This window comes from Apteryx rowi, unplaced genomic scaffold (genome assembly GCF_003343035.1).
Source record: "Apteryx rowi isolate R43461 unplaced genomic scaffold, aptRow1 scaffold_17, whole genome shotgun sequence".
NCBI lineage: Eukaryota > Metazoa > Chordata > Aves > Apterygiformes > Apterygidae > Apteryx > Apteryx rowi.
The window spans coordinates 4,918,153-4,931,517 of NW_020447974.1; the positions used below are offsets into that span (position 1 = coordinate 4,918,153).

The 13,365-nt window shown below is 45.3% G+C and overlaps 1 protein-coding gene across 1 annotated transcript in view; it reads right to left on the reverse strand.

Moving 5' to 3' along the window:
- Positions 1 to 662: 662 nt before the first annotated feature.
- The window catches only part of LOC112963542 (cell surface hyaluronidase-like), a 56,097-nt gene continuing 43,394 nt past the window's right edge, over positions 663 to 13,365 (reverse strand). Inside the window, exons 18-23 of the mRNA XM_026060689.1 lie at positions 10,760 to 10,942; positions 8,281 to 8,503; positions 7,679 to 7,780; positions 5,017 to 5,177; positions 3,618 to 3,727; positions 663 to 1,004 (exon numbers count right to left, since the gene is read on the reverse strand). Of these exons, the coding sequence (XP_025916474.1) occupies positions 823 to 1,004; positions 3,618 to 3,727; positions 5,017 to 5,177; positions 7,679 to 7,780; positions 8,281 to 8,503; positions 10,760 to 10,942 (961 nt within the window). The 3' untranslated portion in view covers positions 663 to 822. The remainder of the gene's footprint in view (positions 1,005 to 3,617; positions 3,728 to 5,016; positions 5,178 to 7,678; positions 7,781 to 8,280; positions 8,504 to 10,759; positions 10,943 to 13,365) is intronic.

Below are 13,365 nucleotides of genomic sequence, written 5' to 3' on the forward strand. Positions count from 1 at the left end.
AAAAAGAAAGAATGTAAGCTACAAATACCAGAAGTTGCCCGGTCCTCAATGGCAGAAGGAATTCAATATGAGCATTGTCTGGAAAGAGGAATGCAAGATTTTACCCTACRCAGCATGTGCTTTATCCTGGTTTTCATTCCTGTTGGTCTTTAATTAAATACTCACATCAGCTGGGCAAATATCATTTCACCAATCATTAGCTACAGACAGAAACACATTTATAATTCCTTGTTTTGCCGTATATATTGTTTGATTAGAAGACATTATTGTGAGATCAGTGCAGGCTTATCCATYGACGCAAGCAGGTTTTATTAACTTGAGTTCACCTACAGAGCCATGTCAGATGGACACGTATTTTCTTTAAAAGCAGACATCAGTGTACGGAAAATGGGATGAAGGGAGAATTCCCTACCTCTACTGTAGCTCATCTGTTTCTCTGGATGCTGCTAAAATGTCCACGCCAAGTTTCATTTCCAGTTCCTATGATTCTGAAGAGTGTTTTTTACCTTCAAAACTTACCGTTTTATACCAAATAGTAGATATGTTCAAATACTTCTCATCTTCTTGGGAACGGCAGCCCGCAGGCTTTTCCTACCCTGCCCTCTGAAGCACTGTTTGAAAAAAGAACTCTACTACAGATGATAAGGTGAGAATATATTTATTAGTTATAAAATATACAAATGAACAACATTGGCTTGGTACAATCCCATAAAAACACTGGCAAGCTTTGGTAACAGCAGTAGGATTTGCCTGGCTGATGTTGTGCCAGGGAGGCAGGAGGATTTAGTCGCGGGGCTCTGCAGTCTCCSCAGAGTTGTGCTGCTAGTTGTCCTGAGACAAAGCCAATTCTGGGGGCTCGTTGGCACTACCTGAACATTGATATTCCTTCAGCTTCAGGGGAACATAATGCTGTAGAGAAGCAGCTTTCTGATAAGCAGCATGATTAAGGATTTTAATCCAGGAGGGCTTGGCTCGCCCTTTATAGCCAAGCATAGCAAAACTCCCTGAAAAACAGACACAAAGAGAGTGACCCTCTGGATGGATCAGTTCACTGATTAGCGGCACAGCATGGACTCACTCCACACACCACAGAAACTTCTTAGCCTTTTTTTTTTTTTTTGCCTTGGATTAAAATAACAGAACATTTAGGAGACAAAAAAGGATGATGAAAGAGGGAATAAGCCTTGCTGAAGCTGTAATCTCACTGCAGCACAGATCTGCAGGTATTTCAATAAACTAAGATAGATTCCCGGATGTGAGTTAGCAGGAATATTGTTTTACTCTTTATTTTTAAGCATTGGTACTGTTTCATATTTGACTACATGAAAATGGTTAGGAGCTTTGAATCCTTCTTTTATTAGTTTACATCAGTTTCTTCCTGCTATGGCTAAACTGTTCCCCATGTCATCTCCATTATGGTTCTCTGCCATCACAAAGTACAAAGGCATTATGTCTTCTTTGATTTTAATAATAATGTCCTGTGTTTATATTATGCTTTTCATTGCAAAGACTCCCGAGGCTATTTGCAGATGGTTGGATTGAGACTATTCCTGTAAACACTTCTAATTCGAATAAGGTTTTGAAAAACCAGGCAACAAGACCCTAAATCCTGATCCCACTGGTGTCAAGAGGATCACGGTTTCTGCATTACCTTTGGTAGGAGCAATATGCACTTAGGAGAATTGTTTTAACCTTCCCTAAAATGCAGCCACCCCCAGAGCGGACCGCAGCGGCTGCTTTACGCAGTCCTGCATAAAATCATTTGGGAAGTTGGGAAGACAAATAGTGCACATACCTGAAGCAGCAGGAGAATGCTAATGAATCAGAACATAATTACCCGGCCTGGAAATCAGGGCAGACCATGGGTTAACACCATGGCTCTTACGAAAAGCTTAACAGGAGCAACATGTGATCGGCCAGCAGCGGTTTAGTCCAGCACAGCATCCTCTCACGGCACCCTGAGCAAGAGCAAGGAGAAGGCCACCTGCAGCTCCTTGGCTTTTCCCTAGCACTGGGTGTTTTGACTGCTCCTTTTTATGCTCCGGCAGCGGTCGGGGCTGGAGGCAGAATTGCGAGTGCCACGCGGAAGCGAGCAGCACAGGTGTTTCAGGGAAAGGAAGTTCGGCAAAACAAACAAAACAAGATTACTTTTTAATCAAGAAATTCCTTCCAAAAGCATTCAGGGCTTTCATGAAAGAATGAAGCAATGAAGTTCTAGGACAAAAAGGGAAAAAGAAAACCTCAAATTTTTGCTTTTAAAATGATGAAAGAAAAAACAGCTTCTCAGGAACCAAACAGGCACCAAAGTGAAATTGCTGCCTCGGCTGTAAAGAATATGTTCTCCTCCTCCTGGGACAGTAGTACGAAGGAGCTTTAGACCTTGAACCAAAAACTGATGTGCGTTTCAATAAAGCAGAAGCAAAGAAAGAAAAAATTTAAACAGAGCTGAAAATACTGCCAATTCTGCATCTGATTTCTGCTTAAGAGACAGCAAATGAATCCTCACCAAGCTGGCTGGTTGCTCTCCTGATTTCCTTATCAACTGAATGAATTATTTCTCCAAACCTGGACTTCAACAACCGCCTGACTTCCAGTAGGAAACCCAGCGCAGTAAAGGCAAGGTGTGGAGAGCAGCTACCTGCACCCTGAGCTTCCACAAGAAGTTTAGCTAAGTCGATCAGAAACAGGGAGTTCAGACCGAGACCTGTGCTGCCGCAGAAGGGTGCCGGTCGGAGGCGTCGCAGTGCGCCGCGTGGCACGTGACGCTTGGAGCAGCTCCGTCACAGCAAGGACGGACAGATTTCTGATGGGTGCTGCAGGCCGCTGCTGGGGGCAGCACTGGGACCGCAGGGGAGCTGCTCAGACCTACGCTGGGCGGCCTTTGCCTTCCTTTGATTATTTATATTATAGGGATGTGCGGCTGCACGATTTCGAGATAAGACCCCAAAATACTCCAGCAAAAACTTGCTGCCTTCTCACCCCGAGGAGAAGCGTATTGCGGGTTGAATAAAGCTTGACTGATTGGGATTGGTCCCCTGTTTTCTGCAATGATTTTTCAACTTGCCTTCTTGTTTCTTTGAAAATGCAGGGGCAACGTTTCTAAACCAATGCTCTAAAACTCTGCCATGCAAACCCACTTGGATTATCTGGACCAATGATACCAAGGTAAAAATATGGTAAGAACTTTCCCAAACTGATGATTTCACTTTCCTTCCATCCAAAAAATTTTTTTTTCCTATTTCACTTCAGGCTATTTTCTTTTTCATCAACCTTTTAGTTTATGGTTGTTTTCCCTTGTAAAGCATTTGAATTTTAGAGATGGAGTCTTTATCAAATGTTTACCAAATGATTTATTTTTCACTGGAAAAAAAGGCTCTTTTTAGGATGAAAAATTTGCAGCATGCAGCTTCTTACTGCTGAGCTAGGGTCAAAAACTTAAAATAACTCTTCTGCTTCAGACCATCCCTGAGCCAAGAAGTTTTTACTAGATTACATTGGTATATTTTATAGTAGCAAATACACTGATAAACACTATGAAAGTTATCTGTATATTTTTGCTAAGAAAACACAGCAATAATTTTTAGGCAAAAAAACCATGACAGAACAAATATATTTACCTTTTTTATGGAAGATAATAGGCTTTGCGGACCCTAACCTGGTGAAGACAGACGTTGCAGAACTCCCCGCCATTTCTGTGATATCTCTGGAGCACACAAGAACAAGTGATCTGAAAAGAAGGGCAGGAATTACCGCATGATCACAAAATGTGACTTTTGTTAAGCACTGCAAGCCCTTAAGCTCCAATCCAGAAAAACACTTAAGATCCTGCTCAACTTTAAGAACATGCTTAAATCTCTTTGGTTCCAACCACACATGAGCCTCCATATCTTTAAACCTCTGTTTAAATATGTTCCTGAATTAAACCTGTGCTTCACATGGAATCAAACACAGCATGAATGATTGTTTGAAAGTGCATCCCATGGGAGAGAAAGATACTCGGCTGCAGAAGAAATTCAGTTACTGTGCAGTCCTGAGACCCTGCAACCCTCTATATTCTGGCTCTGATTTTCAGTCAAGCCTCAGTCTGACTTTGGTCCTCACAGATATGCTTTAAGCCCTCAGTGAGCTGTACCTGCAATGAATTACAGGCACAACTGGTTGCACTTAGTTGAATGCCCAGGCTTGCAAAATATGCGTCCATAGGAGAAAATCAAGCCAAAGGTACACTCATCACATCATCACTCATCATTCATGCACTTTACATACAGATACATGCTCATGTGCATAAATAAAGATGTAATAACTCTGGAGCGTTCAAGTCGCTGGTCATGAACTGCTCAGAAATGTCTTGGACTGAAAGTCTGTTTTCTGGTTATTTGACCTGCTTCTGTCAGCAGCCAAGAATTTATCTATAAATCTCTGTTGTTCCGTGTTTATGTGGCGACACATAAAACCACAAGGAATGTGGAACAGACACAGACAGAGATGATCCAGACCGTTGCCAGCGCACATTCAAGGTAAGAGAGCCGGCAGGCAGGCAGGCAGGCCTATTCGCGGCTTGCCCAGGAAAAATCGTACTGGCAAACCCGGCACGCCTAGGATTTTTTCATCTGCCGAAAGATGCAAAAACAATCAGCAAGAATAAACAGAAGCCAACTCATTTCAGAAATGGAAAACTACATCATCAGCTGCCAGGAAATTGCTGGACATCAGGATAAGTGGACAGAATTGCAAATGTCACTGCAAGGACCTTATCTACCCCATACTGGAAAATGAATTGTTAATTTAGAAGGAATTGCCAATTTTCCAGAAAATCTGTTTCTGTCTGCTCTAATCTGTGCAGTCCTGTCAGAGAAACAGTGCTTCTCTTATATCTGGCCGAAACTTGGTGTCTGAATATATTTAATCTTTGCCAGATTTCTTCAGCGCACAGGTTCAGGTATGAAAGTAGGTCATTTTCTTTTGTCTGTCACCCACGTGTTGCTACATGAACTGGGCTTTCAGCACTTTGCTTACCTCTCTTTTATAAATGTTTGAACATAGTCAGTTATTGAATTGGCAGCATTTTCACCACTGACTGTGTCAAAGTGCCGCCTACTCACGACTGCTCCAGAACATGCATCTAGCACCACGAAGAATATCCCACGGCTATTGAACAGGAAAATTTTATCATTTATCTGCAACAAAAACACAGGTAAGTTTTATGGAAGCAGGCAGTAAATGACAGGGGAGCTTCATATTTTGATCCTACTTTTTCACAAGATGGAAGTTACAAGCAAGGAAAATAACAAGCACTTACATCCCATAATTTTAAGTGTGTAATTAGTACAGATGATGTGAAATCCCTTACAACTGGTGAGTCACAGGAAGCAGGCAAAATCTTATTTCTCATCGACTCTGGTATGCCCAATGGGGTATAAAAACATGAGAAATAAGGTCATCTACATCTTTTGTGCATTATGAAGATAAAGTTGGGAAGCTGAGAATCCCAGGAGTAAAATGTTTAGTTTAGTCTTAATACAGATGCTTTTCATGTGGGTTGAAATTACTGTCACTTAGCAAAGCAGATTTGACCAAGTAGCAAAGGAGAGGTGCTGGGACAGTGGATGGGGAATAGAAGTAAAAAACTGGACACTTTTATTTTCCCTGGAAATGTGACTATCAAAAGTTTCAAAACCAAAATATTTCTTCTTTGTAGTGCTGTCCCAGTGCCTCGAGGAAGATCTAGCACAAGTGGCTTATACTCGCCACCTTTCCTAAAGCAAGGGCTCCTTCCTCAGTTTACATCTCTCATGATGCACCACCATCTTCATGTTTAGCAGTGTAAGGGCTCTCTGAGGTGCCCGGCCCTGGTGCATCTCCAGAGCATCCCTGGGGGCCAGCCCAGCCGCGAGGACAGATAGCACACAACCTCCTCCAAGCCCAGCAAYGGTGTGCCACAGCCAGGCGGTGAGAAACCTCAGCCCAGGCCACACGCCACATACTCCACGTAGTCTCCGAAGCCCTCAAACGCTCAGGAGCTCAAATGCCTCCCGTCCATCTGAGACAAGCGGATGCCTCCAGGGAATACACAGCCAGAGGGAATAGGAAAGGGAAGTGTTAAAAAGCGGCTACTGCAAGATGAGGAGGCTGAACAGGATGGTGAGTGCAATAGAGGGTCAAGGGTAAGGGAAACATGAGTGTCTGGGTCATGGGTGGGCAGCGGGGAGTTAGGACGAGGATGTGCAGAYGGACTAAATCCTTCACCGCGGTGCTGCCTGTCCCAGGCTCCTCGGACTAGGAAGCTTCAGCATGTCAAATTCTACATGCTGACAGGGCACAGATCAACGACCTGAACGTGAGCAGCTGGCAAAAAACCAGCCCRCTGTACGCCTACCTCCCCATTGCATGCTCCCGACGGCTCCTCTGCGCCAGCCCATGGCTCAGGTCCTGCACTGGGAGCAGGACCAGGGCACCGCGAGGGGCTTCAGCCGCCTGGGGCGGCTCCCCGTCACCCCGCAGCCGCACGAGCCCTTGGGCCAGCACGTGGGGGAAGGTGGGAACATGTAGCTGAGGGCAGGATGAGGGAGGGTGGGRCTGTCCCCCCCCTCCTTAGAAAGAAAATTAATTCAAGCCTCATGGAAGCCTGGATTATAAACTTAAAATATTTTTTGAGATCTGAGTTTCATTTGGCAAAACATGAACAAAACACCTGCCTCGGTAGTGCGGGGCTTCTCTCCTTCATTACATTCTTTCTATATTTCTTCAGCCTTTTAAGGTTGAGCGTGAGAATCCTCTTTCAAACATTAGTCCTTATTGTTTGCCTAGCCCAGCCTTTAATTCAGCTAAGAGTACATGTGTCTGAAATAAAACTTTCTTTGGAAAACAAAGGTTTGAATTAAAGCTTTGGAAAATGCAAAGAGGCTTTGTGGATACCCCTAGTTTTGCCACCTCGCTGAGCAGACTTGGCTATGAACAAAGAGCCCGTAAGCGCGGCACACATGCGGGGCTTTGCAATTCCCCGCAGGTAAGGAGGATGCTTCCTCAAATAACTCCTACTTGCTAATGGTTTTGAATTAAATGTTGACAACACAGCCAGTGCACATGGCAAAAAATCTTGGCTGCTCTGATTCCTTAAGGATGCTGTACAAGCTTTGCTTGGCATTTGTTAGCAATGTTTGCAATTCAGTAGCATACAGGCATGTTAACCTGGATAGTGTCCTGGCAAACATGGTTTCATAGTCACCCTTCTCCATCTAGGCAGACATGTAAGATCTTCTAATCTTGTAATTTTATTTTTTATTTTATTTTATCTTGTAATTTTACTTTTTAGTGCAGTGCCAGCAAAGAGAATCAGAAAAACAAACTTGTTTTTGTCCCCTAGGTCCTTTGTAAACAGTGACTTTTGGTGTGCTTTTCCCCCCCATTCCTCTATATTAGAGTGGTGGCGTTAATTCTTCTTTTGAGGCGATAAAAGGCTTTTTTTTTCYCCCCTAAGGGCTCAAATCCTCATCTGAATAGAATACAAGCTCCTGGCTGCTTTAATGGAGCTAATTATAGAGGAGAACAATGTAGCTGGATCTTCCACTGGAACATCCCATTTCCTCTTGTCAAGGCTCAGCAAGGTTTTGCAATAACTTTCATTGGAGATAAAGTTTCCCCTGTTTAATCACCATTTCAAATGTGGTAAAACACGTACCTTAATGAACGCAGATGTCAAGTGGTTTTGTATATCAGCCGTGCTGAGAGACTGGATCTGTATTCTTACATACTTGATTGAGGGTTTGCTAGTGATAGCAAGCTGCAATTACATGAAAGACAGAAACTTAAAAACTGGCTTGCTAACTAGTTTTCATCACCAAAGGACATCAAGTACCAATGCTTGTACCTATGACTGCAAAACTTTAAGAATTCACTTTTTCAGATTATGGTCCTTGTTCACATATAAGTGCTCCTTAGCAAGACAGCTTTTATCAAAGAATCAYGGCAATATTGGTTGGCAAGGACCTCCGGAGGTTGTGTAGTCCACTTTCCCACAAAATAAGTTAAAAAGTTGAGTAYGAATTTCAGATATTTTGCCTGGCTATAAAATTGGTATGAGCYTGAAACAATTCTACAGGATTTACACCTTCGACACCCTACCGTCTASGTTACATGATGCTGGTCGGACTCGCAAGCAACTGGGAATTCCCTAAGACTTCTCCTTGGACACTATGAAAATGAATTGACTTTATGCAGACGCACATACACCGCACAACCTAGACGCGGCTGAACGCGGCAAAGCAAGCTGCCGGGTGGTACCTGAGGGGCCCCGCAGGCCTGGCACGGCCCGGCCCGGCGCTGGGACGCGGGGCGCCAGGGAGCCGCCGGCCGGCCGCTGTGCTCCGGGAACGGGTTCGGGGCGCAGCTCCAGGAGCCCCCCGCAGACATCTCTGCCATGATCTTAACACGTTCGCAGCCCCGCTCAGAGCAATAGCTGTGTCCTTCCCGAGCTTCGTGGGCTTGCAGGCGAACAAACAGGTACCTGCAGGTGAGAGCAAATGGAGGGGTCAAAGCCGCTGAGGAAAACCTGACCAGGGACAGGGTCTGCACTTGCTAAATTGCATTAACCCTCCCATTTCCCAGCATCACAAAATAACTCTGTCTTACAGTTGTGTCATGCAGCACTCGAGCAAGCTGTGCTTGCAGAAGGGGTCCTGGAAGGATGCAAGGAGAGCTCCCCTCTCCTCCCGGCCCGCCGAGACCAGCGGCGCTTGCCGTGTGCCCAACGCGTGCCTGCGTGCCCGAGGCGGCCACCTTCGCCGTGCCAGCTCGGCGCGGGGCCGTCCCCACCCCACCCTGTCCCCACAGCGCGGGGGCACCCTGCAACAGCAAGAGGAGCCTCGGTGCTCACCCTGTCGCGCAGGCACAGCCTAGCCCGCGGCATGCACGCCAAGCACCCGCGGGCAGCCGGATCCACCGGCCTTCCGAGTTCGTTTTTTCTAGCTGTTCTGAGCTGTTTTCAGTCATGTCCAGTTTGTTATTCAGGCCGAGGAAATTATATAAACAGCTCAGCTCAGCTTCAGGATCAAAAAGATGCCTGAGCTTTAAAGGCATTTTTCTTTCTTTTCCTTTTAAAAATAAATATTTGTTTGTATTTTCTGGAAGCAAGAATGAGTAAGCTTGGTTCCTCGCCAGGGACCCAGCACGTGGGGTTAAAAAAAGAAGGGGAAACATCCCACTTATTATGAAATCAAGTCTAAAAAACAACAACAGGAAAAGAAAAAAGCCAATCCCCTAACTTCTATCTTCTGAAAGGCTAAAAAAAGCAACACTGAATTAAACAAAGAACCAAAAGGCTAATACTGCCAGAATTAAGTTAGGTTAGACCCATCAATCTGCACATACCAGGTCCAGATGGCTGCTGGCAGTTCATGGCTCTGCCCCCACAGACCCACGCGTTTAACTGTTTTCCCCACCCTTCACTAGTAAACAACCTATTTATAGAATTTGGGTGACATTTTATTTCCAAAAAAAAAAAAAAGGAGGATTGATTAGCAAATTGTTGTTTCACAGTTCCAACCATGAGAGAGACTTGCCTATCACCAAGGCCTGGTGAGCAAGGAAGGCATTCCGGGATCTAATTGCTCATATGTTATGATTGAATGACTAAATATACCCCGTCTTATTTTAAAATCTGGCATTTGTGGATTGATTTCCAAATGAGCTGTTTAGTTAGGTAAAGCATCATGGGACCCATGGTTAGACCACAAAAACACTTTTTTCCTCCCCAACTATTTTAGCTGACCGAGAAACACAGTTTCGTAATATGTTTTTTTAACCAAAGGTGTTCTAGATTCTTTCAAGGGTAGTATTACTATTACTCATTTTTGGTACTGTGCTGCATCTTGAGCTCCCAATGATAAGCCCCGAAGATAGGAAGATAAGTAGAGAGGTAAATAAATGCACATTTGCTCCTCTGAAAAGGTGAAAATTAATAGAGTCGGCCCCAGCTGCGGCCCTGCTGCACGCTTGCGTGTCGTACAACGGGCAAATCCGGCCGGGGAGGCTTTGGCCCTGCTGGAAGGCAGTGACGCACGTCCCATGGGAGCACGGAGGGCAGAATATCGGAAAAATATGACTCCCGCTGACTTGCACCCAGTCACACGCCTGATATTGCACTCAGGGCTTAACGCAGTTGTGACACCTACCGGAGACTCACACATGGAGTTCGGGCACAGAAGTGTGTCTTTTCTACCTGAAGAATTTCTTTAAATATGACTTGAGGAGCAACTGGTGCATGTTCTCTAGCACTCATTTTATGACTTCAAAATAAAAGATGCACTAAGATGCTCTCCTTCGTTTTAAACAAACTATTTTCAGAGAGTGTTAATTTTAAAAGTCTCTCGTCAATAKGAAGCAGTTGAAATTTCCCAAACTCTCTCGGTGTTGGAGTCACGAGAGGGCTCCTTGTCATGGTCCTTTGGGATGGATGGATTCTACCAAATATTTACACCAGACCCACAGCTCCAGCAATGTGAACACCAGCAGCCGGGATGCCTCAAAGGAGACAGGGCCGGGCACAAAATTAGCCTTTTTCTTAACAGCAATGCAAGGCACTGCTCAGTGGTACAGAGGCAGACCTAGACCAGAGGCTCCAGTCTGCAACTGCATTTTGGCCTGAAATCCAGTGAGAGGAGCATGTGAGACGGCCACACCGAATTTTAACCGGGAGAGAGGGAGAGGAGGTGCCGGGGCAGGCGAGGAGGATCCCCAGCGTTGGCCGTGCGGCTCCACTCACCCTGACGCCCGGTCGAAGTAGAAGAGCCGCTCGCTGGTGCCACCGAGAGCACCGTACCGGGAGGCAGCTGCCACGTAGTGCTTCACGCTGTGCACCGTCCCTGTCCGTCGCTGGTAGACGTCCGCCATCACGTGGAAAACGGCTTCCCGGGGATAACAGAGGGCAACACGCAGCCAGTCTCCTCTGTCAGCAGAAAAGGGGAGGCAGAGGGAAAGAGAGAAAAAACAGTTACAGGCCTGCAAACAGGAGAGATGGTCTTCAGCCAAGAGCTTAATCTTTAGGGGAAAAACAAAGAAATGCCCCTTGAGGTTCTCCTCCTCCTTAAAAATAAAAATAAAAATCCTCAAAGCCAAAGAAAAGCAGAGTTTTATTTTCTTTGTCTGGAAACAACGACTGCTTATTACGAGAGATGTGATCCAGAGACCTTGATTGACCTCAGAGGACTCCGAGTCAGGTGCCAGGACTGCTTAAAACCGGAGACTTTCTCTCCCCGGCCCCCTAAGGCGGAGGTATGACCAGTCGCATATCCACGACCACGTCCTGCGGCACCCCGGGCTCCATCCAGTGCATCCAGAGCTGCTGCAGGAGAGGGAACCAGGATCCAGCAGACGTTTCTCCAGGGGCACAGATTCAGGAATTACAAAGTAATCTCTGACTTGAACCAGAGCCACGGTTTAGAGAGACCTGCTTCCTCCACTTTACTGCAAAGTTTATTATTATGGTTTCCATTCAAATCTCTCTCTGCCCCGCTCTCTCTTCAACATTCAAAGTTCAGAATAACTAAGGCCAAAGTTAAAGGGTCTTTTAACTCTTGTCTGCCAGAATTTCGGCCTGCACGTCTACATCAGCCAAACAACTGCCCCTATGGCTTTCCTTTGCCCTCCAAATTGCATCGCCACCCTTGCTGAGAGGAAAACTGGCTCCAAACTATCAACCTATGTTACAAGGATCAGAGCCAAAGATGTTGGTACAGTGCGATTCCGACACTGACGGGAAGGATCCTCCCCAAAATCCCGAAGCCCTGATCTTCCYGAGCGAGGCACTCTGCCGGGAGAGCGCTCCCTATGGCTACCAAAAAGCAGAAAGCCACAAGCAGGTTACACTTGCAAACAAAACCTGAATACCAAGGTAATTAGCTTAAATATTTTTTTCCTCTTCAGCCTCTGAAGTGGCTCAGTGTGCCCCATGTAGGTGTCTGAACCTGTGGCTAACCTTCCTTATACTACCAGAAGCCATCCAGGCTTTAAACGTATACTTTTAATTACCGAGTTCCCTGGTTAAAATGTGAGAATATAAAGTTGGCTTAGAGATAGACAAACAAAACCTTCATCGGCCATCTTTCTGGGTCCTACAAGGCTGCTCAAGACAAGGTTTCTCCAAAGGCTCCACTGAAATGACACRTCATCCATTGGGAGCAGTGAGTGGGGGGAAACCCCTTTGATTTGGAGACATCTGGGAGTCTACATGCCTAGACCTCCACTTTGCATTATACATGAACAGCGCAAGAGCAAAACTCTGTCAGTCTTCTTCTGGTTTTCTCATTAAAACAAAAGAAAACAATATCTACAGGATGGAAGGGGGGATAGGCTGTTCTAGAATAACAAATCAAAGCCATACAAAGACCTATCGGCTTAAGCCAAATACTGCCCTCTAGATTTTAAGCAACTCCAGCTGTGTCATAACACAGGACGGCTAGAAATGGATATATTTTCAGATGATTTGGCCACTGACCAGAGGAAATGAAAAAAAATGCACTGGAGCCATGTCTGTAGAATATTTTTAGGACAGAGTCCCAGGACATTCAGCTGTTTCATAAGGGTGATTTGCATTGCGTTAGCACATTTCATCCCCCGAAGACACCGTCACAAAAAGACCTTGTCATCTCCCTCGAACACTGGGAACCAGCTTCAGTGCAGTGTTACACTGACTGCCACCTCCCCAGGGAACAAGAAAGGCACTAGAAAAGGAAATTGGAGGGTGAAGGAAAAAAAGAGTGAAAAAAACCACAGCTGTGACTGTCTTGAATCTCCGGGCATTTGGGAATATGATTGCTAGAGCCTATTGTGCATGTGAGCAGACTGAGTGAAATACTGAAATATATCATATCAAGATTGAGAAGATCAAATGAAAAGCGCCTACTTTGCAGTTTGTGGAGGAAGAGATGGGAATAAGTACATTCCCCCAACAAAGGGTTTGGGAGGAGATGTCAGATGAGAAGTTATTAGAAGTTATCCTTTACGTAAATATAGAAAAGAGTAAGGTGGTTGTTTTCTAACTTAGTGGTATTAAACAGCTTCCTTCTTAGTTCTTTACTTTGGTTTTGTTTCTGCAGCTTGTACAGAAGCCGTTGTAAACCCTCTCCCATATACCTGGCGGTGCTGCTGAATTGGATTCCACTATATCTAGGAAAGCAAAGCAAGAAACAACAGAGCTCCTGAGAGATGGCCTGCAGGACTCTGCCTGGCATCTGGCAACCAGATAGGGCTTAGCTGCCTTTCTTCCAGTCATTGCCATAACTAAAGGAGAAACGCAACCTCAGGCTATGAGCTGTAATCAAGCATGGAGGGTTTGAAGATTGTGTTCAAAGGGAAACAGAAGCGCACGTG